The sequence below is a fragment of the Populus nigra genome, chromosome 10 (genome assembly GCF_951802175.1).
Source record: "Populus nigra chromosome 10, ddPopNigr1.1, whole genome shotgun sequence".
In the NCBI taxonomy this organism is placed as follows: Eukaryota; Viridiplantae; Streptophyta; class Magnoliopsida; order Malpighiales; family Salicaceae; genus Populus; species Populus nigra.
In genome coordinates this window covers 5,744,671-5,771,640 of record NC_084861.1, presented here as the reverse complement: position 1 = coordinate 5,771,640, position 26,970 = coordinate 5,744,671, and the positions used below count along the sequence as shown (strand labels likewise).

At 33.3% G+C, this 26,970-nt stretch overlaps 4 protein-coding genes across 4 annotated transcripts; 2 read left to right on the top strand and 2 right to left on the bottom strand.

Moving 5' to 3' along the window:
* The first annotated feature begins 283 nt into the window (after positions 1-283).
* Positions 284-3,981, top strand: LOC133706035 (acireductone dioxygenase 2-like). Its single transcript, XM_062131546.1, has 7 exons — positions 284-435; positions 2,068-2,179; positions 2,274-2,368; positions 2,586-2,700; positions 2,796-2,920; positions 3,589-3,659; positions 3,766-3,981. The coding sequence occupies exons 1-7, from the start codon at positions 418-420 to the stop codon at positions 3,830-3,832; spliced, it is 603 nt and encodes a 200-aa protein (XP_061987530.1). The 5' UTR covers positions 284-417; the 3' UTR covers positions 3,833-3,981.
* A 5,162-nt stretch (positions 3,982-9,143) lies between these two features.
* LOC133704098 (heat stress transcription factor A-6b-like) lies at positions 9,144-11,398 on the top strand. Its single transcript, XM_062128840.1, has 2 exons — positions 9,144-9,779; positions 10,385-11,398. Exons 1-2 carry the CDS (start codon positions 9,543-9,545, stop codon positions 11,177-11,179), a joined length of 1,032 nt encoding a protein of 343 aa, XP_061984824.1. The 5' UTR covers positions 9,144-9,542; the 3' UTR covers positions 11,180-11,398.
* Positions 11,399-19,057: 7,659 nt separating this feature from the next.
* LOC133705876 (early light-induced protein 1, chloroplastic-like) lies at positions 19,058-20,074 on the bottom strand. Its single transcript, XM_062131294.1, has 3 exons — positions 19,758-20,074; positions 19,620-19,670; positions 19,058-19,486 (listed from the first exon to the last, which is right to left on the bottom strand). Exons 1-3 carry the CDS (start codon positions 19,908-19,910, stop codon positions 19,142-19,144), a joined length of 549 nt encoding a protein of 182 aa, XP_061987278.1. The 5' UTR covers positions 19,911-20,074; the 3' UTR covers positions 19,058-19,141.
* A 2,982-nt stretch (positions 20,075-23,056) lies between these two features.
* On the bottom strand, positions 23,057-24,196 carry LOC133704845 (early light-induced protein 1, chloroplastic-like). The gene is made up of 3 exons (XM_062129863.1): positions 23,883-24,196; positions 23,745-23,795; positions 23,057-23,611 (listed from the first exon to the last, which is right to left on the bottom strand). The coding sequence occupies exons 1-3, from the start codon at positions 24,033-24,035 to the stop codon at positions 23,267-23,269; spliced, it is 549 nt and encodes a 182-aa protein (XP_061985847.1). The 5' UTR covers positions 24,036-24,196; the 3' UTR covers positions 23,057-23,266.
* Between the last annotated feature and the right edge of the window lie 2,774 nt (positions 24,197-26,970).

The following is a 26,970-nucleotide window of genomic DNA, read 5'->3' as shown; positions in this document are numbered from 1 at the left end:
ATCAAAACTTTCGGGGCTGGGCATGGGATTTTCCATTTTTCTAGTCCGCCTCACCGGCACCAGTAAGGCCTCCACTATTTATAATGACTAAAATGCCCCTACATTGCCAGTTCTCAGATTCAATTAACCTGGACCAATAAAATCATAAACGCCAGGTCGCCAGCGATATTTTCTCTTCCTCGCGTAAATTCCAGCTGCCGAACCCACCCGTTGTAGATGAGGTCAATTATGTCTTTCACCAATTCATGAATAAGACCCCACGTTTAAAATAATCATTTCAAACCCCCCCTTTTTTTATTATTAATTTTTTTTTATCAAAATCAATCACTTGCGTTTTAGCGTGGCCTCAAAGCGTCGGGTAACAAACAAACAGCCAAAACAGACGAGGGACAGAGAAAGAGAGCACAGAAAAGAAACATGGTTGCACCGGAAAAGGTAAGCTGCCTCCTATTCTTACATCTTCTTCTTCTTCTTTCGAGATTGTACATAGCTAAGAAGAATTTTTAAAGATTTACGAAATTGTGTAGATTTTGTGGATGGGCTATGTGGAAATCCAGAGTTTTTTTTCCTTCGAATTTTGTTGTTCATGGGCGATGCGATGCGATGCGATCAATTTAGGTTGAAGGAGTAGTATTCACGTTAAGTTAGAAAGGGTGCTTAAATGTAGCGTTGGTGGAGACGGGTAATCGAGGGAGTTATTGGGAAAAATTATAAATTGATCTTTTTAAAATATTTAAAATATATTTATTTATGTATGTCTAACGTCTTGAATAAGTGAGGATAATTTTCATTTCATAAAAAATAATTGATAAATATATTTTATTTATTCTTGATTTTTTTTTTATTAAGTAGAGTTCTTAAGCCATTACCCGAATGCTCTGGCCGGCTCTGGTGGTGCCTGTTTTCGTTAGTAGAGATTTGCGGGAAATTGTTTCCCTTCCCATATGAGAGCTTGGCTATGTAGGATTAAGTGCTTGTCCGTGCATAAGCTATGTTTCGAGAGAGTCACGCTCTTCTAATCCTGCCATCAGTATTTGGATTGACTGGGACCAAATTCACATGCAGAGTATACCTTGTATGGTTTGATTTTAATTGTTCATTGACTAAGTCTTCTTGTCTGTTCACGGCAGCAATATTAAACCAGCAATTGTTCCCGACTTTTTTTGAACTTGAATTTTAACTCAAAAGTTATTTTCATCAATAATGTGTGGAAAAAATGAGTTAAGTCTTAGTTAGAATTATGTTGGCAAATCAAGTCTTTTGATGATGGGAGGTAGTATAAGTTAGAATCGATAATCTTGACTCTTTATTAAAGACAAGTTTTGACTCAATTTTGTAACAAATTTTTATTGGAGTCTAAACTTATTTATGATCTTACTATCTGTGTATATGGGTGCTTCCTTGTTTTTTAATCTAGCATGGAACGGAGACTCAGAGAATGATAGTTTGTACTTTCACTGCCTGGTCTAATACCAGAGTCTTATTGAGGTTGGTCTTCACAATGAGGTCCCTCTCCTCACTGACAACCCTAGTTCCAACCTCACCCCCCTCCTCTTCCAGTGCTTTTTACTCCATTAAAATTGAGAAAAATAAATTGTCTATTTATAATCTTGTCAAATTGCTGCACCTTGTTGTCATTGACAAATAGGTTCTCTCTTGATTATTTTTGGATTTTTACTTTCAAGAATGAGTGCAAAAAAAGCTTGTTTTCATACAGCTCTTATGGAGCTATATTATTCTTTTTTTGACTAATGCATTATCTTTTGTCAGAACTGTCACCAAGAAAAAATTCAAAGGGCTTTGTGTATGACGTTTATTCATTCTATTATGGTTGATAGGTTGTATGCAGATTTTTGGATGTTTTGTCTGCATGAAGTTATTCTATTGATTTTTAGTTTCCATGCTTTGTGACCTTATATTATTTGGACATGTGACTTGGGTTAGGTTAGGGGGATGAGTGGTTGCCTACAATATGAGAAATGTTGATAGCTGAAATTATGAGTTCCCATATTTTCCCCTTGTTTTCTTAAAAAGAACACGTGGTGATATTGCATCTTCTTCACCCAGGATCCCAGAGAAGAAGTCATTCAAGCATGGTACATGGATGATAGTGATGAAGATCAGAGGCTGCCTCATCACAGGGAGCCCAAGGAATTTGTGTCTTTGGACCAACTTGCTGGTAGGAATCGTTTAAAGTTAAAATTGAATGGGCTTATCAAATTGTTAAAAGTCTGTAACTTGCATATCATTTGCAATTATGCCTTGCCTTGCAGAGCTTGGTGTACTTAGTTGGAAGCTTGATGCTGACAACCATGAAACAGATGCAGAGTTGAAGAAGATACGTGAAGAGCGTGGATATTCCTATGTGGTTTGTCATCTTAACTCAGCAAGCTTGAAGAAATGTGCTGCTATCATTATGACTGCCATGTCATGTTATTCCTTATATTTGAAGCCTGCAGTTTATCAATTACTTTAGAAACAACCGGGAAACAGTTCTTTACAATCAAAAGTCAGATATTGTAAACATGACACTTAGTAATATGCACAAAAGGAACACGTTTAACTAAATAAGACCTTTTCTTCAGGACTTGATTGAAGTTTGCCCAGAGAAACTGCCTAATTATGAGGAGAAGATGAAGAGTTTTTTCGAAGAACATCTTCACACTGACGAGGAGATCCGCTACTGTTTGGGTGGAAGTGGTAAGATTGGTTTTGGCTCTACCTCCCCACACTCACACACGAACATTCATTTTGGCTACCAATTGAAGCCCTCTTACTTTCTCTACATGGTGAAGGTTATTTTGATGTCAGGGATCATAATGACCACTGGATTCGTGTTTGGGTGAAGAAAGGTGGAATGATCGTCTTACCTGCAGGAATTTACCACCGTTTCACGTTGGACACAGATAACTATATCAAGGTATATAACAAAACATATGCAAGAGAGCTTATTGCTTGTGGAAGAATGGAGAAGGGAATAATTGAAAAAATTCTTCTGTTTCCCTATCCCATTTCACTGGGAACTAGGATTTAGTCATAAAACCGTTCTCCTTCCCCAGTGATCAACTCTGAACATTTGTAGTGAAAATTGTAACTTTTAGTGTCATGATTGGCACTAACCTCAATATTGATAACCAATGCTCCTATAGTTTAGTAGCTACTACCTGTTTGCAAAGTATGTGTTAAGGAATGATTTTTCATTTGGGGGCATGTGGCTTTAGATCAAATTCTAGGTCTGAGATTCTGGTACCAAATCCCATCTCTAAAAAAAAATTGACATGTTGTATAGTTAGGATGTATCTCCAATACATTTTTACCATGGCACCATTTTTAGACTTCTTGTTTAAGGCATGGATGTCCACTGATGGCCTCCTTGCTATGCTACGCAGATAAGATGGTGAAGAAGACTGATATTTGACCTCATTTGACTGATTTCACCATGATTCCTGGCATGAATGTTATTATGCTCAACGAGTTTTACATTTACATAGCGCGTACCTGTTTTAGAGTCATATGGTATTTGTGCAACTGTGCCTGATATTTAACGAACGCATAAAAATGATATTCTAACAAGACATATTTCTTCAGGCAATGAGGCTGTTTGTGGGTGATCCAGTTTGGACTCCTTTTAATCGGCCACATGATCATCTACCTGCAAGGTTTGTTTCTTCCTCATTTATATTTTTGACGTCTCTTGGTGTACATGTCTAGGCAATAAGAGATATTCAGAAGTTCCCTTGAGTCTAAGAAAAGGTTGTATTGCAGGAAAGAGTATGTGCAAGCTTTTGTTAACAAGGACGACAGTGCTCGTGCTGTTGATGCTGCTGCATGAAATCTACTTTGGCTGGTGTAAATCAAACTGAAATATTAGCATGATCATATTTTTAAAATAAAATACCGTCTTGGAAAACAGAATTTAAAACCTTCCTAACTGTGATAACTATATCTATGCGAGGCATGTTACCCTTTGGTTATGTATAACCTATATGGCTGCTTGTGCTTGCTTGCCTGCAACTCTATCAACTTCACACTGTCTTCTCCCTTCATGATTTTCCCCCCTCGCATTCGGTTTTTTCTGCACGTGGAAATGGCCGTGGTTGTGATTAGTGATTACAGAGAGTGTATGGAATCGATCATCCCTTTGTTTTGGCTCTCGTTACTCGGTTAAATTGACTGTTTCTTTAAAAGTATTGACGTGTACTGTTCCGATAAGGATGTTGAATGTATTTCGATAGATTAAAAAATCAGGCCCTTAAATAATTTCACTTTAATATATTACTTTGATTGAGTTTGATATTGTAGTGTGTGATGTATTTTTAAAAAAATATAAGAAAATAATTTTTCTTTTATTTTTAACATAAATATATCAAAACAATAAAAAATCATTAAAAATATGTTAATTTAATTTTTTTTAATAAAAAAACACTTTTAAAAAACAATTAAAAACAAAAATACACTTATTCTCAAACACACTTTTCATAAAATTATTATTATTATTATTATTATACAATAAACTAAAACATGGGTTTCAAGCAAAAAATCTCTCTTTTAACTTTATTTGTTCAAGTGTTTTCTTTTTTAAAAAAATTATTCTTTAATATTATATTTGTTTTTTATTCGGTTATTTCTTTCTAATGACACGAATTATAGATTTGACAGGTTAATCTAGTTAATTAAGTTGTTTTAATTATTTTTTTTTAATTTCATTATTTAATATGAGTTAATTAAGAATTAGACTTTATAATTTATTTTGTTTGATTTCTATTGCTCAACGAGTTAATTTGAGTTGACTCGAGTTTTTTTTAATATTTTTTTAATTGAATTTTTTTAAAAAAATTTATCATTCAATATTGATTGGTTGATAATTGAGTTTTATAATTTGTTTTTATTTATTTTCTATGAAGATATCTTGGTCTCATGATCAAGGGCGCGAGTTTTGATATTTTAACCCTGGTTAAATCAGGTTGTTTATTATTATTATTATTATTCTAAGATGTTCATAACCTGGGTCACAGGTCCTTCAATATTTGATTTGTTTTTTATTAGTTTGTTCTCATCTCATGACTTAAGTCACGGGTTTAGCGAGTTAACCCGATTGACTCAATTTTTTTTAATTGACTTTTTTACTGGTTTTATCATTTAATATTGTGTTTCATTGAGAATTAGGTTTTATGATTTGTTTTAGTTTACTTTTTATTAGATTATTTCAACCTCATGACCCGAGAATAATGCTTAACAAGTTACCCTTGGTTGACTTTGCTCATTTTTGTGTTATTTTTTAATAAAAATTCATACAAATTTCATCGTTAAACATTAGGTTGGACATGTCAATTGAGGATTGAAATTTATAATTTATTTTGATTTATTTTCTAAGATGTTATCTTAGTTTTATAATGAGAGTCACATATTTGACAGGTTAAAACATGTTGTGTTTTTTTATTTTTTTTTCTACAAGGTCATATTCGTCTTATGACCCTGGTCATGAGTTTGACAGATTGACCCAAGTTATTTTTTATTATTTTTTTTATCTTATCCTTTAACATTTGACTAATTAGGAATTGAACTTTAAATTTTATTTTAATTTGCTTTCTATGAGATTATCTCGGTCGTGGGTATGACAATTTAACTTGTTCCACTTTTTTAGGTTTTTTTATTGATTTTTTTTCATTTTTATTCTTCAACATCTGGTTAATTGAAAATTAGACTTTATAATTTGTTTTGATTTACTTTCTATAAAATTATCTTAATCTCATAACCCGGGTCATGAATTTGAAATGTTAACTCGGGTTAACCCAAGTCAATCCATTATAATGTTATATTAATATTGAAAAAAAAATTATCTTGAAATTTTTTTTGAGTCAAATTATATTTCACAGTTTCTTTTGAACTTACAAAATCATCCCTATCATATTAGATTAATCTCTATATAATTTAAAATCTAAAAAAAATTAAAACACTAGCATATTTAAATATTTTTTTTACTTTTATAAAAAAAAATTAAAGCGTATCACCGGTGAATTATGTAATCAGGAATTGATTCGGAGCGCAATAATTCGTTTCAAAAGTGGCACCTGATCGGCCCCCGTCATCCTCTCTCTAGATTTGGTTGTGTCGGGTATATTCCACGCGTTTCTACTTTCTACACTCATCCTGAAGCCTTTTTATTAAATTATTTGCTCCACTTTACTCCAATAATTTATTCCACAGTCTTGCATTTGTTTAATTCTCGTTTCTCCATTCTTCCATTTGTTTAATATTTTTGCTAGTAAAACGGGCCACCTGTCAGCTGATAGTCGAGTTTAAAATATCTTCTTTGCTTGTGTATGATTGGCTTTTGGTATGATGCGGTGGATAGCCAACTACCCTACACCTGTCATTGTCAATTTAGGGCAAACAGAGTATCGCCCTTGTGCTTGTAGAATGACAATTAAACCCAAAAATATCCGAAATATTCTCTTGATAGATAAGAAACTGCAAGAACGGAAAGTGGCCCGGTTATATATATATATATATATATATATATATATATTTTTAGTATCTCAATTAATTTTTTAAAATTTTAAAATTAATAATTATATAAATCTCTAGTAAACTTAAAATTTATAATACTTGAACTAATATTTTTTTAAAAGAAAATACATGACTAGATCAATTAAACTACACTACCACTATTCGAGATATATTAATTATTTGGAAGTAGGTGGAAGATATTTTTTAAAATATTTTTTATTCGATAATATATTAAAATTTTTATTTTTTAAAATTTTATCTTGAAATCATCATATTAAAAATATAAAAATTAATTTAAAACTAAATTTGTTTTTTTTTAAAAAACGATTCAATTGCAATTATTGAACCTTTTTACAGGAAAAAAAGTATTGAACTTTCTTTTAAATTTTTCCCTAACCTATTTAGATATTTAAGGTAAAATAAAAAGATTCCATAACTTAGTAATGGTAATATCTCTCTCCATCTCAAGAGAAGATACACCTTCAAGCTCCGAAGAAAATGAAATATAATTAGCTACAGCGCCCCCTACGCTAATCGGATTTTCTGTCATGGAAGAGCTTTTTTTGTTTTTGTATTTTAAAAGTATTTAAAAAAAGTTTTAAATTTAAATTTTTATATATATTTTTAAATTATTTTAATGTATTGATATTAAAAATAATTTTTAAAAAATAAAAAAATATTATTTTAATATATTATATAAAAAAATATTTTAAAAAATAAACGTAAAGAGATACTTTGCCTCGCCTGTTAGTTGAACGTTCTTTTTTACCTTATTAAGGATGATGACGTTTATTGACTTATTTTTTGTTAAATAAAATTAACTCAATTTTTTTTTTAACAAATTTTAAACAAAAGGTTCAAATCTGAACTTTCAATCCCTTTTAAAACTCGAATGTTTCATGATAGCATTAAGATAGTTTTAAATAAAACAATTAATTTTTTATAAAAATATATTTTTTAACCGTAAAAAATAAAATGGGACAGGATTTTTATTTATTTTTTTTCCTGTCGACAGGTCACTGTCAGTTTTGCACTGAACAGTTTCATTTGGTGCACAATTTTATCTATTTATTATTATTTTGAATAGTATGACTTCTGAGTCATTTATATCTCGAATAATTTTATAAATTTTAAAATTAATAATTATATAAATTTTTAATAATCATTATATTAATAATTATATAATTTAAATTTAAAATCATATAAAAATAAATTTTTTAATCTCAAACTCTATCATTAAAACAGATACTAAATGATTATTTATTTTTTATTATTAAAACTGGCACGCGTAAATAAAAGACACAAGGGTGGGTCTCATAAGTCCTTGTATTTTTAGCAATTTTCATTTTATTCATCAATTTTTATGACATAAAAAAACATCAACGTATGCAACTGTCCTGAAAACGAAAGCTAGTTGCAAACTCACACTTCATCCAGACTGGGTTCCATTCTCAGACACCACCATTACATGCATCTCCATTACTCCATACCGTTCCAGAACATTCCCCTGGAGTCCCTATCTCATAATAACAGCGTCAATATATAAAGAGATCCCCATTATTAATTGATCCAGAATCTTCTGTTGTTACAAAAACTTGTAATAATAATATTATTATACTTGTAATATATATTCTTATATAGCTATTTGTTAATGTGTGGTTGAAAGATCTTTTTCGAAGTTTTTTTTATTTTATTGATTTTAATGTTTTAAGAAGATTTTAATATTTAAATCATTAAAAATTATTTTAAAAAATAACAATTCTATCCTTTTCTTTTTCTTCTTAAGGAAAAACCTTTTAAAAAACATTAAACTGCAATACAAAACATTAATACTTAAACTATTACACGTGACTAGCTTAATTATCAGTATATTCAAATCTTAATAATTACACGTGATTAGTTTTTTGAACTTGAAACTTATACAGATTCATATTATTTCGTGCTTAATTTTTATCAAATAAATGAAGATGATGAGATTCGAACTCGTGACCGCTTAGCCATCAAGGCTCTGATACTACATCAAGGAATCATCTCAACCAAATAACTTAAGTTGTTAGATAAGATCACAAAATATGATTTATATTACCATCCATTAAGAGATTAAAAACGTATTGAATTTTCCTTGCCTCCTATGAATTAAAAAAAAATACAAAATTAAAATATTGATGCTGTTAAATAATATTTATGTAGTTTTATTTATTATGGTAGAATAGTACTTTCAGTTTAACCTATATATATTTTATTTGTATTTAGATCGAGACTAAACACTTATAATATACAGATTATTTAAAATTCTAATCTCCTTTTTATATTTAATCTTAATTATTTTAATATATTATTAGAGCGGGTTTAATAAAACAAATACCAAGTTAGAATTTGTGTAAATTAATATTATTCCAACTAAAATTATACATCAGGATAGAACTTCCTTAGGTCTAGGTATTGACAAAACAAAAGCGTGCCAGGGGAAGTCCTTTCTCAAAGGAGAAATAAGTAATGTGGGGGCAAAGTATCTCACACTGTCATTTTTTAGCTTCTTTTATGTCTTCGTCACCCGCTCAGGCTGCTGACTGTTGTGCTCTCATGCTTTGAAAAGAAGGAAAAGGCCAAAAAAATAATCTCATCAGCTTATTTAAAGACTAACCGATCCATATAGCCTAAATTTCACACCTCTCTGATTCCCCAGCTCCTTACACCTCCTTTGAGTTTTTTCAACTGTGTCATTCCTGCCTAGCACAAAGCTCCCACCAACTCCTCATCAGTCTCTCTTCCTCTCTTTTCTGATTCTTTCAAGAGTGATAGTTCCCATTTTCAATAGCTTTCTCAAATTTAGTTTACATATCCCAAACTGTATTCTTCTCAAGACTGGGCCTTTATACCAGCTCAGTCTGCGCATCTACCTGAAAAAAGAAAAACTACCTCAAATCTTGTCTTTATATCTCAGTGAGGTCAGTTTCCAAACCAGGAATCATCGCGGCCGAGAGATCAAAGGGGAGTTTACAGGAGCTAGTTCAAGTACATAATCATCAGGCATGGCATCTACAGCTATTCCACAACCAATGGAGGGACTCCGTGACTCGGTTCCTCCACCATTTCTCACCAAAACTTATGATATAATAGAAGATGCAAGCACAAACCATATTGTTTCTTGGAGTAGAGGTAACAACAGCTTTATTATTTGGGATCCCCAAGCCTTTTCCACGAGTCTCCTCCCTAGATACTTCAAGCACAACAATTTCTCTAGCTTTGTTAGGCAGCTTAACACATATGTAAGTACTTTTTCCTTATAACCTTCAGATTTATCAACTTAATTTAAGTAGGAAAACAATTAAGGGAGTGATGGATATTGGTTTTTCTGGATTAGTATCTTCCTGTAATTTTAAGTGGGCTCTCTTTCTAGATGTGACTCCTTGGTTTGTTCAAGAACATGCTAGAAATTCATAGCTTTCTCTTTTTTTTTTCAAAAAAAAAAATTATTCTTTTCAGAAAAGATCTAATTGGTCCCTTTTTTGTCCAATTTATTAATTTAATGTGGACATTTTGCTTGTTTGATATATAGTTTGAAAAGGGCCACTGCTGAGATCAAATACATAAAATAATATACAAAGCTATTATTAGGTTGTTAAGCATTTGTAGTGTTTCCACATTTGGTTTGTTCAAAAAATCATGACTGTTTGATGAATGGAATGGAAGTTCATTAAAAACTCAACCTCTCTAAACCCCTAATAATTGCTCATAAATTTTAGTTCATCCCTTGTAGCTCTTGAAAACTGTTGTTGAGAGTTCAGATAGTACTAGCTTACAATTCGTTTTTTTGATTATCTTAGCCTTATTTTTGGAATTGATTAAAGAGGGTGGGATTTGGATTGTGTAGGGGTTTAGAAAGGTTGATCCAGATAGATGGGAGTTTGCCAATGAAGGGTTTCTCAGAGGGAAAAAACATCTTCTCAAGAGTATTAGGAGGAGAAAAGCTCCTCAAACACTAACTTCTCAGCAAGCTCTAGAGGCTTGTGTTGAAGTTGGAACATTTGGACTAGATGGGGAAGTGAATCGATTAAGGCGAGACAAGCAAGTACTAATGGTGGAACTGGTGAAGCTTAGACAACAACAACAGACTACTAAAGCTTGCCTTCAACTTATTGAACAAAAACTTAAAAGGACTGAGAATAAGCAGCAACAGATGATGAGTTTCTTGGCTAGAGCAATGCAAAATCCCAACTTTGTGCAGCAACTAGCCCAACAAAAGGAAATGAGGAAAGAACTTGAAGAGGCGATTAGTAAAAAGAGAAGGCGACCGATTGATCAAGGGAGTAGTAATTTTGAGGTTGCAGAATTCGGCCATGGCGAGGGAGTAGGAACATTTGTTAAGATTGAACATCAGGAGTTTGGTGATCTTTCTGAGTTTGACGTTCCAGAATTTCACAATCCGGCAATGAACATGCAAGGACTAAGTGAAAACCAACTGATCAACTTGGTAGAAGAACGTATTGAGAAAGGAGAAGAACATGGAAATAAAGGTAACGAAATTGATGAGGGTTTCTGGGAAGATTTATTGAACGAGGATATTATTGACGAAGAAATAGCAGTATTGGGTAGCGAAGGTGAAGACGAGGAAGATGTAAGCGTGTTGGTTGAGCAGCTTGGTTACTTGGGTTCCAGTACAGAGTAGAGGACTTGAGATTGACTGCTGCTTATTCCTTGTTGCTTCGCTGGAGTAGGAAACTATTCTACTTATCTAACTTTTTGGTTCTTGTGGGCTTGAGTCAGATAGCCTGCCCTGGCTGACAAAAGCCGACTGTGTATCTTCAGATGGATTTGATTTAGAATTATTGACCGGCAGTCTATATATATATATATATTTTCTTTTCTAGGTTTCGTTGAATATTAACTGATTTTATTAACTGATTATAATCACTTGTTCATCTCATCTCTTTAATTTGTCACTTAATTATGTGATCAATATTATTGACACCCAATTAGCTAGGAAAACCATGGTACAGCTTCATGATCATCTTAACATTTCATAAGTCTTATATCCAAACCTGATCTTACCTAGAGAAGGTTGTGGTTGTTACATATGGCTACCAGCTAGGACTTGATCATGTGTATATGGATATACACATGAAATCACCGGTGAGCGTGCAAGTTACCTGACAAGCTACCTAGAAAGCACAAGCTTGGAATGGTATCGAACTTGTTTACTGAAAGAGAAAAGGAATGAAAGCGTCAGAGTTTTTTTTTTTTTTTTTTTTGATTTACGTGGGGTATCCGGGTCAGCTTACGCGCACCACGACTATTCCCCACAGCCCGCTGGACATCCTGCAAGCCCAGGAGCATGTAAGGCACCGCGGGGGTGACAGGCGTACACATAGAGGGTCGAACCCGGGACGGGGGCGGAACAAGTCACACAAATTGACCACAGCAGCTAAACCCTCAAGTGCGGGTACACTCGAGGACTCGAACTCAGGACGCATAGGCAGGGCGAAGCCTGCCATGGCCACTGAGCTGCAAGCCTCGTGTGTATACAGTTGGGTTGAGTTTGTATATATGATTGTATTCTATTTAATTTTTTATATTTTATAAATTGTAAATTTGATCTGTTTAAATATTTTTGGATTTAAACGTGGGGTTGGACTAATTTTTATAGGGTTATAATTATAGATATCTAAATCTTGGATTTATATTGTTAATTTTTATAAGTTTGCATTTAGAGGTGGGCTTATAATATGACTATAAGTGTCATGACATCTTAGATCTAATTTTTATACCTTGTATTGTTATTAAATTTTATTAATTACCTCACTCTCTCCTCCAACAAAGACAAATATTTTTTTTATCATGTTAAATAAATTTAATTAGAATCCCACTAATAAAAATTTTAGAGCCAAAACATTTCTAAATAAATTACAAATAATGTTCAATTTACAAGTTATCAAATATAAAGATAAAAAAATAAATGTTATACGGGTTGGGTCACATTGACCGGATTTCAAAAACTTTGATCAGTTACCGACTTATAATATGTTTTTTTTAGATTTTTGAACTTTTATAATTTATAATTTTCTCATTATCCGATTATAATGCCAGGTCGAATCACACCATGCAAGTATAGGTATTATAGATATGTTAGTTTTTTTAAACATCCCTAATTAGCAGTGCTCTTTTTCCTGGAAATAAAATTAATTTATTGAGCTGGTTGTGATTATTCCATTTGGTTGTGCGCAAATTGAAACATGCATGAAAGTTAACACTCACACACACACACGTGTGTGTGAATTAAATAGATGTTCGCTGATGTCTTAAATGTCAAGTTTACTAAGGATGCTCTATATTAAATTGGCGTAGCACTTTTCTTATTAGGCAAATTTTACGATCAAAAGTCAACCATTTCCACTTCTAAGTCCACAATTAGAAACTTTTTTTTTTTAAAAAAATAATAATTCGACAAAACCTTAATTAAACAGCTGTAATCTTCTTCTTCCTCTTCCTCTTCTCCTTTTTTTTTCTATATAAAAAATTCAAAATAGTGTTTTTTTTTTTTTTGCGTAAGCTAATCATATATGTGGATCACTTCAATACATAATTATATTCGTTTATTGAAATCTTAGTTCCAAGTTAGGAGACAACGAAGTTGATAACAAGCAAATTGATCACTGTAGTAGCTCCTACAGTAGATCACACAGGAAATTGGTTGAATATGGTCATCAACAGATTGCTTTTGAAGCCATTGAATCCATCGCTCAACAATTTTATTTTTATTTTTATCAATGAACATCTTCATAATTCCACGAGTTTTAAAGATAATAATTATATAAATTTTTAGTAATTTTAAAGTTTATAAAATTCAAATCGATAATTTTAAATAAATAAATTTAAAATTTAATCAATTAAATTATATTTATAAGCTAACACACCCGTGAAACGATATTTACTGCACGAAGAATTTGTTCGTGTAGGTAAGCGTCATGAACACCTGGAAATGAAGGAGACCACTCAACAACCAGCAAGTTCTAAGAAATTACAAAAGACAGAATTATTAACTTCGGTGTCCATTAGCGAGCGTTTTTAACTTGAAACCTTATTAAATTTAATTTGGATAAGTGCTTTGGCCAGTAATTGAAAATAATAAAACATAAATTTAATTTTCGCAGATGACCCAGTCATTGTCAATATGAGAAAAAACATTTACCATGATCTTTCTTTTCGATAGCTTCTGAAGACTCTAGACAATTAAATTACATATATATATATATATAAAACTAAATATTATTTTGATATATTTATAAATAAAAAATATTTTAAAAAATAATTGTTATTATAATTTCAAACACTACCTTAACCATATTATTTATTAATTTATGAGCGTGTTAACATTGCATCCAAAATGTTATTTACTAGATTTTTTTTTTTGATTTAAAATACAGATAGAGTGGTATTTAGCAAATTCCAGGGACTGCTGCCGACGAAACAAAACTGTGCGCAAATGACAACAAAAAAAATACAATAAATTTAGCTTGGTAATTTTTTTTATATATTTTTAGATGGTTTTGATGCTTTAATATATATATAAATATTTTTTTTGTTAAAATAAATATTATTTTATTATATTTTCAAATAAAAAATACATTAAAAAAACAACAAATACCATAAATAAATGAATAAATATATAAACCATCAATTCCTTGCTTTCGTAATAAGGTAAAGACACTTGCTTCTTCTTTTTTTCCTCATTCCTTTTTAGAGTAAGGAAGACGATCTTAAATTGCAATTGCAGGAAAAGAGAGATAAAAATCCAAATTAATCATAACTCCACTGCAACTAAATATAATTAAATCATTAAACTTACAGCCAATATCCCAAGTTTTTTCTGTTCTTTAAAGATAAGCCACTTGTAAAAAACAGTTTAAATCATAGTTATTAAACCCGACTCGGGGGTTGACCCGGCCAAGGGGCCGGGTTTCGGGTTTCATAGGTCAACCCGGGTCAACTCGGGTCAACTCGGAAAAATTAAAAAAAAAAAAAAATTAATATTTCATATGAAAAAAATCCATGTAAATATAGATTATACATATTATAAAGTTTAAAAGAATATTTTAAAAATTTTTTTATCCCACATTGAAAAAACATAACTTTTTTCATGGGAACATAGAGTATATATGAAAGGGTTTCAAATCCCACATTGAAAAGATAATTTATTATCCTTTTAAGTTGAAGTATTTAAACCAAAAGGTTTTTTATCCCACATTGAAAAAATATGGTTTTTTTCATGGGAACATAGTGTATATATATGAAAGGGCTTCAAATCCCACATTGAAAAAACATGGTTTTTTACATGGGAACATGGAGTATATATATGAAAGGGTTTCAAATCCAACATTGAAAAGATATTATGTTATCTTTTTAAGTTGAAGTACTTAAATCAAAAGATTTTTTTATCCCACATTGAAAAAACATGGTTTTTTTCATATGAACATAATGTATATATATGAAAGGGTTTCAAATCCCACATTGAAAAAACATGGTTTTTTACATGGGAACATGGAGTATATATATGAAAAGGCTTCAAATCCCACATTGAAAAGATACTTTGTTATCCTTTTAAGTTGAAGTACTTAAACCAAAAAGTTTTTATCCCACATTGAAAAAACATGGTTTTTTTCATGGGAACATAGTGTATATATATGAAAGGGCTTCAAATCCCACATTAAAAAGATATTATGTTATCTTTTTAAGTTGAAGTATTTAAACAAAAAGGTTTTTTTATCCCACATTGAAAAAATATTTTTTTTTTCATGGGAACATAGTGTATATATACTAATGGGTTTCAAATCCCACATTTTAAAAAAAAAAAATCGGGTCTCGTCCGGGTTGCCCGGGTCCCGGGTTGACCCGCCGGGTCGCCCGGGTTTGGCCGGGCTGTTGCCACAGCCGGTCTTTTATTAAACCCGGACCGGTCCAGCCACTGGGTCAACCGGGTTCCGAGTCGACCCGCCGGGCCGGGCCGGGTTTAATAACTATGGTTTAAATCCATTTCTTGAGAGTCCAAATATTCCTTTGAATCATCACAAGTCAACGTTCTAAAAAATCCATTATGTAATTCAGTTAAAGCTCTACTAAAAGAATTAATTATTAAATCCTGTCGTTAATATCATCAATAAACAAAAAAGGAGAATAGAAATATCAAACATGACATGTCATGGCATCCTATGCGCTGGCACAGCAACGAGAAAGTATCCCATGAGTGTTCGAAAAAGTTGTTTGAGATGGATGATTTTTTAAATAAAAAATACATAAAAAAATTTAAGAACATTAAAAAAATTATTAATTTTAAAAAATCATTCAAGTTTTAATAAAAAACATGTTGAAATTTTCTCCAAAACAATGAAAAAAAGAAAAAAAAAAAAGAGAGAAAGAAAGTTGACCCCGCTCTCTAAAAACAGATAAAAAAACACAGCAACACTCTCTCACTCTACGCCTTTACCTCTGCGATGCCAATTGAGTTGCCGGGCTCGCCTTTTAACCAAAGTTGACCCCGCTCTCTAAAAACAACCGACTGAAATATTCCAATGGGAGCAGTGCCTTCAACGCCGCGCCTCTCCTGCGCTTGCCCTCAGTACACGGCCGAGTATTTAATCGGTTCATTTGTCGGTGACAAGATGTTTCCTATAGATTCTCTCCATGAAGCCTGCAAGCTCTTCGGTCAGTTTATCACGAAACCTCCTCCTTTGTTCATTAACGTCTTATCCTGCATTATATAATCTGTGTTGGCTTTAATTGTTACTTTATTCGCACACTAACCATGCTCTCTTTCTCTCTCCTTTTCATTATTTTTTAGTGCATTCGCTTCTCTGTTTATTGGAACTATAATTATAGAAATTATGTATTTTTAACAACAAAAAAATTTGTGCAGCACAAAATAATTGTTATACTAGGCATCTGGCGAAGATTTTGATTCACTTATCATGGTGTTTGCAAGAGTGTGTTTCGAATTCTGCTGCACCTTCGGAGGTTTATGCGAAGGCTGTTAATGCGGTTTACATTCCATCAAGGATTTGTATTTGTCATTGAATGTAAGCGAACCATCACCTAATGATTTCAACACAGGTATTTCATTTTTGTTATTTGGTAAGTAGTGCAAATTGAATGTCAGGGTGTAGGTTTGTTTCAAAGCATCCATAGTCAGCAACATTTAAGTGTTTAACCTGTTCTCTTTTATTATTTTTTTTGAATCGGCGTAGTTTGGCCATCTTTTCTTCGCAGGAAAAAAATCTAATGGCGAAATGGGTGCCAATGAGCTACAGTTTTACTCTATAATTGGAAACTAGATTTGCATTAAGGTTGTGCAAAGAAATGCAATTGTCATAGAAGTTTCTGAAAGTTTAAATAAGTCCAAACATTTAGGCGAGGAACTGCTGAACTCCAGCCTTTGTGGTTGGCTATACATCCTCAAACAGCAGATTAATTATAGAAAGAAGGTCAAAAGAAAGTTAGATTTGAACTTTTGGACTTTCAAGGAATAATTTCAAGACAGATCTTGGTGTTTGCTAATAGAATATATTTATTCAAGCCCCAAGAGTGCCAATTGTGTACTTTAGACTCTTTGCTTTCAGTTCTATTGAAGTGTTTGTTTGACAGCTATGCTTTCCAGTACAAGTAAATCATTGTACGTATGCTGAATTTCTTACATGTGCAGATCAAAACATAGAAAATCTTGTCATGCATAGTGTACTGATCTTCATTGGCTCTGTTGAAGTAAGGTACACCATGGATTTCTCACCATGTTCATTATGTTAAGATTTTGTGCAATTTGATCTTCTAAAATGCGTTATTTTTGTTCCAAGTTCAAACACATACCTTCTACATCACGAGTTGCTCAATTTCATGCTTATTGTAATGTCAACCCAACTTCTCTACTGACCATCTCCTGGACCAAGTGACACGAACCCTTTTATTGATGCAGCAATAGTTCAGGTTAGTGGATGACCTTTGACTTTATTTTTTGTTATAAGTTCAAAATTGTTTAGATCTTGCAATCTTTTTATAGACGTCTTCCATAATTTGTTAGAAAGTTCTTTGGTTAATTTGGTTGTTGGGAGATTGCTACTTAATTATATAGTGCAGCTTTGTATCCTATTTAACAATGTATCTTATCCAGTATTTTTTGGTGGGAGTCAGTCTGGAGTTTTGCAAAGAATCAGTTCTGCAGCTCGTATGATGTTCTTATTAGAGCTTTCTTTTATTTAAATAGGCTTGAACTAGTCAGTTTTCTCATCTAAAAAAGGCTTGAACCACATAGGACTGCTATGTGGAATTTTCTAATATCTATTTACTCTTATTTTTGTCTCACTTGCATTGCCTGCCTTATGCTTTCAAGTTTGGGTTATATTTATCAGACCATGAATGAGGGTATTGGTATCAATGCATTGTAATTTTCTCCTTCATCTAAAGCGGAGCATATATTTCTCCAAAACTTCTTTTTTAATTTGATTCATATATTTTTGTTAGCTTTCATATATTTTTTTCTTAACCCATGGATTCCCTTTCAAAGATACTATTTGAAACTCAATGACATTTTTTAGCTTTTCTTTACCATCAATGCTTTTGTTGACATTATATATTTGCTTTGGCAGCCACTTTTGTTTTATTGGCATTCAATTATTTGGTCAGTTCAACTGGTGAAGGCTCAAGAAATCCATTGGCAGACTGCCGTCTTCATGGGTTGCTTATACTTAATTATTATTTTAAGTGTGTTGTTGGTGATGAGTCCATGACAGACCGAAGCAATGAAAATGCAACTGCAGATTCTCTTTCTAAAGGAAAAACACACTTCTCTGACTTTCCTTACTGCAAAGCCTTAGAAAATGCAATGTGAGTTCTTTTTGCAATTGTTTTTCTCAAATTGCTTTGATATGTCGTATGTTTTTGCCATATTACTGAGTAGTGCCATGCTTCCGGTTGATCGTGTAGATATCGAGGGGAAGGCGCACAGTGGTTCACATGTGTGATTGCCATTTGCATCTCTGTTTGATACTCTTGGCATGTGAATGTCTTGATCTTTTACCTCCATGAGGAGAGTGATTTCTATGGTTTAAGTTATACTAGTCTTTTTGTTAGATTGGATGTATAAATGCAAATGCTCTACTACTCTTTGCTGGCTTCGAAGGAAGTGATAATTTTAGACTTTATTTTGATTTCTCTTCCTCCTAAATATCTCTATCTTTGTTGGCTTCGAAGAAAGAGTTCTGCTTGACCTGAAGCGGGTGCGGTATGATATACCTCCTAAATAAACTATTTTTTTTAGAAAAAAAAAAAGCGATTTTAAATGGCCTAAACTGGATGGGCATTGCATTTCAATCTACCACTTTCATCAAGTGTAGTTGGACAAACATTTGTAATCGGCCGCTGCAAGAAAGATCCGTGATTCGTTAGAAGTCCGAAATATCTTCCTATTAATGCACCGACGGCTTTCAATCTTGGCATGTTCCTAGCTAGCATAACATAAAGGAGGAGGAGCAAAACTACAGAAGTGTTATTTGTAATTTATACGTATTTTTACATATTTTTACTGAAATTACATTGATTCAAGTATCCATGTTAACATTCATGGCTTGAATAATACACAGAACAGAAACTACAGAAGGGTTCCACCCGAGACATACTCGGTGCAGGCCAACGCAACCAAACCCAACATGGCAAATCTACCGTTCCACATCTCAGCATCGGATGTCATGACGCCATCGGACTTGGATTCCGCGCTGACCCCTTTGAACAGTGGGATCAAAGACGCGACAGAGAGCAGAATACTTGTTCCGAGAAACCACGAGACTCCACCGTTAGATATCTGATAAGAAAGGTCCTGACCCTTGGACAGTTCCACTGCCATTGCAGCGACAAAGCCTATCATGGCAAGCCTGCCATTGATCCTCTCTGGTGCGGGTCCGCTAAATGCGAGCAAATCAAGGAATTTTGTGCTGCCCTGTTAATCACAGTCATACGGGCGTTTACATTAGAAGTGGAAGCATAAATGCTATCACAAAGTCGTTGCTCTGCTTAAATTGTTAAAATTAAACATTTCCGAAATAAATCATGGCATATAATTAATCCTGTACCTTTGGCTTGGGAGTAGAACTTGGCTCTGCTAACTTCTTGATCTGGTCATCCTGCAAATTGATTCAAATGTTAACACAATCCTAAGAACAATCACCTAAAGTATACACAAAGGAAGTCGAAATAGATTCCAAACTCACCAGCTTGGAGCACTGCACCCGTTTGCTAGCAGTGCCACGTAGTCGTGGCACATACGTGGCGGAAAACAAGTTGCTCACTCGAGACCGGTTTTTCACCAGACCACTAGGTACTGGAGTTGCAAGGACGGTCTGCATGACTGTTGATGTGGCCATCACTTAGAACAATGTTTATCACTCGAGCTGTGATTAAGAAACTTAATCAAGATCTAAACTGTGAAAGCTATTCTAATGCTAGAGGCAACGTTCGCAAGGGATTTCACTACCAGTGAGTTGAAGCTGGAGCTATTTGCTTTGTAATGATAATTAGTGTATCTGACAATGGTTTGGTAGGCTCTTATATAGCCGATGGGGCAAGAGAGGAGAGGGCATTTTGCTCCCACGTCATCTATATCTAATTAAAAAGCTGATTGGATCACGTGGGTTCGGCTGTCCTCACATGGTCAAGTGGGTTACGTGGCCTCCTCACAGTCACTAGTGGACCCCATCCCATTTAAGAATCTGAGGCCAATGTTGTTCTAGGTTTTTCAGCGACCACGGCATAGTAATCGAACTGGACTCAGCCACGATCTTACCGCATTAATTTGACACGTTCAAAATAACACAGCTAAATTAAATCGTACTAATGGATAAAAATTTTGCAATTTGTCGACATGTTTTTTCTTAAGTATCTTTTTTTAACACGTGATTGATGATAGATTGATTATAGATTGTGTACTTTCAATGTTCCTCTCTCTCTCTCTCTCTTTTTTCACTAATCTAATGTGTCATTCCCTTTATTTTTATCTTCATTTTTTTAATATATTGAAAAACTTTTCTTTTCATTTTCATTTTTATTATTATATTCATATTTTCTAATATATTGTAAAAATTTTCTTTTCTTATCAGTTCCTTATTGATTTCTTACCAAAACATTTAAAAACATTTTCTTTATATCTTCTGGTATTTGCTGGAAGAACTCAATATTCTTTCAAATATAAGACAAAGAATATCTGAAACGGTAAATATTTCAACTGAAATTTTCTTAACAATATTTACACTGAACTTTCTTTGAATTCTTGTAAATATTTATACTATTTTTCCATCTCACGTCAAATCTATTTATATTAGTAGTTTTTTTAGATGCTATATATTTTGCAATTCAATAATCAATTCAAATTAACTCTATAATTAAAATTCCAAACATTTACTTGACATTGCAACTCACATGCATGTAGAGTCTAAGTGTCATCACCTACATGAAACTTTGATAAATCTCTTAGTCGAGCTCAGGCTAGATATAATTTTAGATTGGCCATTAGGTCAAATTACATTAAACTCGTTGATAGATTTGGGGTTAGCAAGTCAGTGGCTCGATTTTATACCAAGCAACCGTGTTGTATTTTATGCAACAGTTTTTTGCTTTTAGGCAGGTTTTCTTTTTCTACTGAGCTTGAATTTGTATCCAATGATATGGAGGCTTTTATTGGATTTCCAATTTGTTATGGTATGATAGATCGTTCAGAATCAAAATTCCCTCTTCAAAATTAAAAATTTAGCTAGATAGTGTGTTGTTTTTGCATGTTTTTTTTTTAAATTTTAGCCACTATTTGGTTGTTAGGTTTTTGTTGATTGTGATTAAAGTTGGTTTTGATATAGAAATAATTTTAGCTTATGTTGTCCATGGAAGGAAAACAATAATGAAGCATGAAAGTGAATAAAACCTAAATTTCCAAAATGTTTGTCCAAGATTTGCATTGAATTTTATGGAATGGAAGTACTTGATAATAATTTGGCAAAATGAAAATGAACTGATTAGATTTTGTAGGCAAGCTAATGCAATCTCCTCAAATCTTTCTTATAATGGCTATTAAGTAGTTAAAGAATTTATCACACTAACTTTTAATGACATTTTTATTCATTTGATACATTAGGGATTCTTTAGTTATTAATTAAAATATAATGATGAACTTGTAAATACTTATATTTTTTTTGTTAATTTTTTCTTAATGTCATATAAAGTATCCTGAACTTATGCGAAGTTTTCTATAATTTTCATAAAAATAAAGACATTATATAAAATTGAGTAAACTTGATCAGGTGATTTTCTGTTTTTTTATATCAAATAACATCAAATTGAAATTTTTAATTATTTTTTTAGTTTTTCATATTAAAAAACTTAATATTATTTGAAATGTCATCAATTAATGATTTTACCCATAGTTATTAAACCCGGAGTGGTGCGGCAGGTCGACTTGGGACCCGGTCGACCTGGTGGCTGGACCGGTCCGGGTAAGGTAAAAGACCAGACTAAGCAAAAACCGGGAAAAACCCGATAGAGACCCTTTTTTTTTTCAAATGTGTTTTTTCACCTAACCAAAGACCTCTTGTTTATATACTTTTTTAGTTGGTTATTAATTATTTTCAAAGTTTACTATATAAATATTAGAAAGATTTTTTTATTTTATTAATGTGGGATTTGAAGCCTTTTAATATATATATTCTATGTTCACAAGAAAAAAAATTATTTTTCAATGTGGAATATAAAAAATTATTTGAAGTAATATTTTAAACTTTATTATTTACAACTTGTATCGTCTATATTCATATGGATTGTTTTTTAATTTTTTCATATGAAATATTAAAATTTTAAATATTTTTTTTAAATTTTTCTGAGTTGACCCGGGTCAACCCACGTAACCTGGGATTAGGCTCTGTGGTCGGGTCAATTCCGGGTCAAGTTTGATAACTATACTTTTACCTTTTCAGTAATATTTTAAAAATAATTTTTAAATGCAATGTAATCACGTTATCAAAAGGAAAATAAATGTGTAATTGGAATTGTGAACTTATAATTCAGACGAAAAATTGTTAAATCTAGTAATTATTTAAATCGTTTAAATATTATTCAAATTGTACTACCACCACTTATTCTATACAATTGGGATGATTTAAAAAATTTGTAAAACCACTGTTGTATTGGCAATACATTTATGTTCATAGAGATGAATTTAGAATTTGTTGACAGAAAAGACCAAAATGCACAGCCTTGTTGTCGGGTGGCTATTACATAAAAATAACTTCAAAAATAACACAAGTTCAAGGATGATTTTGTAAAGATATCAAAATTTGAGGGGTCAGTGCCACCCTTAGCGGGTGCGGTATAATATACCTCCTAAATAAACTTTTTTTTTAAAAAAAAGATAAAAAAAACGATTTTAAAATGGCCTAAAACTGGATGGGCATTGCATTTCAATCTACCACTTTCAACAAGTGTAGTTGGTCAAACATTTGTAATCGGTCGCTGCAAGAAAGATCCGTAATTCGTTAGAAGTCCGAAATATCTTCCTATTAATGCACCGACGGCTTTCAATCTTGGCATGTTCCTAGCTAGCATAACATAAAGAAGGAGGAGCAAAACTACAGAAGTGTTATTTGTAATTTATACGTATTTTTACATATTTTTACTGAAATTACATTGATTCAAGTATCCATGTTAACATTCATGGCTTGAATAATACACAGAACAGAAACTACAGAAGGGTTCCACCCGAGACATACTCGGTGCAGGCCAACGCAACCAAACCCAACATGGCAAATCTACCGTTCCACATCTCAGCATCAGATGTCATGACGCCATCGGACTTGGATTCCGCGCTGACCCCTTTGAACAGTGGGATCAAAGACGCGACAGAGAGCAGAATACTTGTTCCGAGAAACCACGAGACTCCACCGTTAGATATCTGATAAGAAAGGTCCTGACCCTTGGACAGTTCCACTGCCATTGCAGCGACAAAGCCTATCATGGCAAGCCTGCCATTGATCCTCTCTGGTGCGGGTCCGCTAAATGCGAACAAATCAAGGAATTTTGTGCTGCCCTGTTAATCACAGTCATACGGGCGTTTACATTAGAAGTGGAAGCATAAATGCTATCACAAAGTCGTTGCTCTGCTTAAATTGTTAAAATTAAACATTTCCGAAATAAATCATGGCATTTAATTAATCCTGTACCTTTGGCTTGGGAGTAGAACTTGGCTCTGCTAACTTCTTGATCTGGTCATCCTGCAAATTGATTCAAATGTTAACACAATCCTAAGAACAATCACCTAAAGTATACACAAAGGAAGTCGAAATAGATTCCAAACTCACCAGCTTGGAGCACTGCACCCGTTTGCTAGCAGTGCCACGTAGTCGTGGCACATACGTGGCGGAAAACAAGTTGCTCACTCGAGACCGGTTTTTCACCAGACCACTAGGTACTGGAGTTGCAAGGACGGTCTGCATGACTGTTGATGTGGCCATCACTTAGAACAATGTTTATCACTCGAGCTGTGATTAAGAAACTTAATCAAGATCTAAACTGTGAAAGCTATTCTAATGCTAGAGGCAACGTTCGCAAGGGATTTCACTACCAGTGAGTTGAAGCTGGAGCTATTTGCTTTGTAATGATAATTAGTGTATCTGACAATGGTTTGGTAGGCTCTTATATAGCCGATGGGGCAAGAGAGGAGAGGGCATTTTGCTCCCACGTCATCTATATCTAATTAAAAAGCTGATTGGATCACGTGGGTTCGGCTGTCCTCATATGGTCAAGTGGGTTACGTGGCCTCCTCACAGTCACTAGTGGATCCCCACCCCATTTAAGAACCTGAGGCCAATGTTGTTCTAGGTTTTCCAGCTGAGCAGCGACCACGGCATAGTAATTGAACTGGGCTCAGCCACATTTTACCGCATTAATTTGACACGTTCCAAATAACACAGTTAAATGGAATGTATATTTTGTCGACAAGTTTCTTCTCTGAGATCTTTTTTAGTAGGTGATTGATGATAGTGTATGTATTTTCACCTCCTACTTGTTATCCTTTTTCCTTTGTTCACTAAGTTATTTTTTTCTTTATCCGTTGAGCTAATTTCATTCCCCGCATTTTTATCATCTTTTTTAATATATTAAAAAGTTTTTTTTCTCATTTGTTTTTTGAATTCTCACTAAAACATTCAAAATCATCTTTTTTACATCTTCAAGGTCTTTTTCAATATATTGACAAGTCTTTTTTTTTCTCAGTTGTGTTAGTTTCTCACCGAAACATTCAAAAGCATCTTCTTTACATCTTCTGGTATTTGCTGGCATGACTCAACATCCTTTCGAATACAAGCCAAATGATATTTGAAATGATAAATGTCTTAATTGAAAATTTTTTAACAATACTTGCACTGAACTTTTCTTGAATTCTTATCAATATCTATACTATGTTGCCATCTCACATCAAGTGTATGGTCACTAGTAGTTTTTTTAGATGTCATGTATCTTGCAATTCAAGAATCAATTCAAATCAACTCTATAATTAAAATCTCAAACATTTACTTCACTTTGCAACTTAATAAGAAACTCGATGAAAATCATGTGCAACCCTCGACTTCTTTATTATTTTCACTTTGATTCCTCTATTTTTTGGATAGATTAACTTATTTACTTCATCATTTATAAGAAACAAGTCCCTTCAAATTTTAGCAGGTCATTTAACATTAATTACTCTATTGTCTTATACTAATTTACAACTTGTATTCTATAGATTTGCCAGCTAAAATAGAGGAATGCCACATTTTTATTCACATCTTTCTCCAATTATTTGAACTGATTATAGATTTATTTCCCATTGAATCTTCAAAGAGAAAAAAAATTAGAGAACACAAAAGAATGCATCTCATGTTTAATCAAAACACAAAACTCAACAGAGCAAGAACAAAGAGAGAAGTGACATTAACATTTAAAATAAATAAATAAATATTTTGATTGTTATTTTGAATGCATTTCATTGTCATTGCAAGGGAGGACCCGATTTCTTCAGAAGGCTACAAGATAGCATCTTTATAATGTTGCATTAAAGAAAATTATTCAATTATTAATTAATTACATGTTTCAAATTTAAGATGATAACTTCGAATTTAATTACATGTTTATGTGACCTTATACCTAATTTCTTTTCAGAGCATATGGTTTGAAGTGGTGTTTGATTTTTGCTCAAAAAATAAAAGTTGTCAAAATTGTGTTTTGACCATACCATTATGTAGAGGAGGAAGAGACGAAGCCACTGGTGAAAACGGCGTCAAAATCAGACGTCAAACATGGCCGCACGCTCCATCACGCTCCGGTGAGTCGTCTACCCAAGTGGGCAGGCGCGCCCCACGCGTCTTCTTCACCCGGATGGGCTGACCCGACCCGAATACCAGATGACTTGACCTATGTGACTGACCTGGATATTGATGACGTCAGCATGACGTAGTTGTGACATCATCATGCACAGTAGGCATGTCATGCCAGCTGTCACGTCAGCACAGTGGGACCATCTGCCACGTCATCAGTCGCGAGCCGAGGGATAGGATCCATCATAGCTGATCCTACGTGCAACCGGATCTGAGATTGAATCTGAGCCGTTCATGAGGCCAGAATTGTTTTGATCAAATCTTAGCTGTCTAAAATGCGATTTGGATTATTTCAGACTTGTTTTTAGCTATTGTGATTGTTCCGGATGCAATGGTACGGTCCGATCGTTGAGATTGAGATCAGAAATGATGGTGATGAAGTATTAAGAGAGATTGCTCGATCAGGAGGCATCTGAAGGTCATCATGGTGATCGATGGAGATGAAGAAGAAATCACACATGTTTACCCAATTACATATGTTGAACTGCTAAATGGGGAGAAGTTTTAATTGCCTTGAGGGAAGGCAAAATTGGGATACTCTGGACACCCGATCATGTGGACGATTTGAGGTGGAGAGTGGAAATTAATGAAGACCAATCTTGACAAATCTAAGAACTAGTAGTCTCTCTAGATGTTGAGAAATTAGGTATAAAACTAGGATACCCCAGATCACTTGTAAAAAGAAAAACCGCAACAAAGCTAGCAAATAGTTGTATATACGAAAAGGCAGTACAGTGGATAGATACGTTCTAAGAAGTTTTGTCTAGGAGATTGGGTTTTAAGCGGGACCAGTGTGACCCCTCCAAATCTTTCCTAGGAACTTGCTTAGTTGAAGGATCATCCACACAGTAATATTTTTGTATATGTAACAGTTTGTAATGAAACTCTTGAAGACTAGCAAGATGACGACACAAAGGAATAGTTGGGTTCCATATATTCAAGGATCTGATGAAGTGGTAATTTCTTCAAAGAAGTTAGATTCGGTGATTGTAATTTCTTGAAGGGAGAATTGATGAAAACCCTGATAATGGAAGAG

Excerpts from the sequence above, each read along its gene's own strand:
- LOC133706035 (XM_062131546.1), top strand. Across the intron at positions 2,701-2,795 it reads CTACTGTTTGGGTGGAAGTG|GTTATTTTGATGTCAGGGAT; the intron begins GTAAGATTGGTT and ends TACATGGTGAAG. Across the intron at positions 3,660-3,765 it reads CATGATCATCTACCTGCAAG|GAAAGAGTATGTGCAAGCTT; the intron begins GTTTGTTTCTTC and ends GTTGTATTGCAG.
- LOC133704098 (XM_062128840.1), top strand. The coding sequence starts at position 9,543 with ATGGCATCTACAGCTATTCCACAACCAATGGAGGGACTCCGTGACTCG. Across the intron at positions 9,780-10,384 it reads TTAGGCAGCTTAACACATAT|GGGTTTAGAAAGGTTGATCC; the intron begins GTAAGTACTTTT and ends TGGATTGTGTAG.
- LOC133705876 (XM_062131294.1), bottom strand. The coding sequence starts at position 19,910 with ATGGCCACATCAACAGTCATGCAGACCGTCCTTGCAACTCCAGTACCT. Across the intron at positions 19,671-19,757 it reads GGGTGCAGTGCTCCAAGCTG|GATGACCAGATCAAGAAGTT; the intron begins GTGAGTTTGGAA and ends ATCAATTTGCAG. Across the intron at positions 19,487-19,619 it reads GTTCTACTCCCAAGCCAAAG|GGCAGCACAAAATTCCTTGA; the intron begins GTACAGGATTAA and ends TGTGATTAACAG.
- LOC133704845 (XM_062129863.1), bottom strand. The coding sequence starts at position 24,035 with ATGGCCACATCAACAGTCATGCAGACCGTCCTTGCAACTCCAGTACCT. Across the intron at positions 23,796-23,882 it reads GGGTGCAGTGCTCCAAGCTG|GATGACCAGATCAAGAAGTT; the intron begins GTGAGTTTGGAA and ends ATCAATTTGCAG. Across the intron at positions 23,612-23,744 it reads GTTCTACTCCCAAGCCAAAG|GGCAGCACAAAATTCCTTGA; the intron begins GTACAGGATTAA and ends TGTGATTAACAG.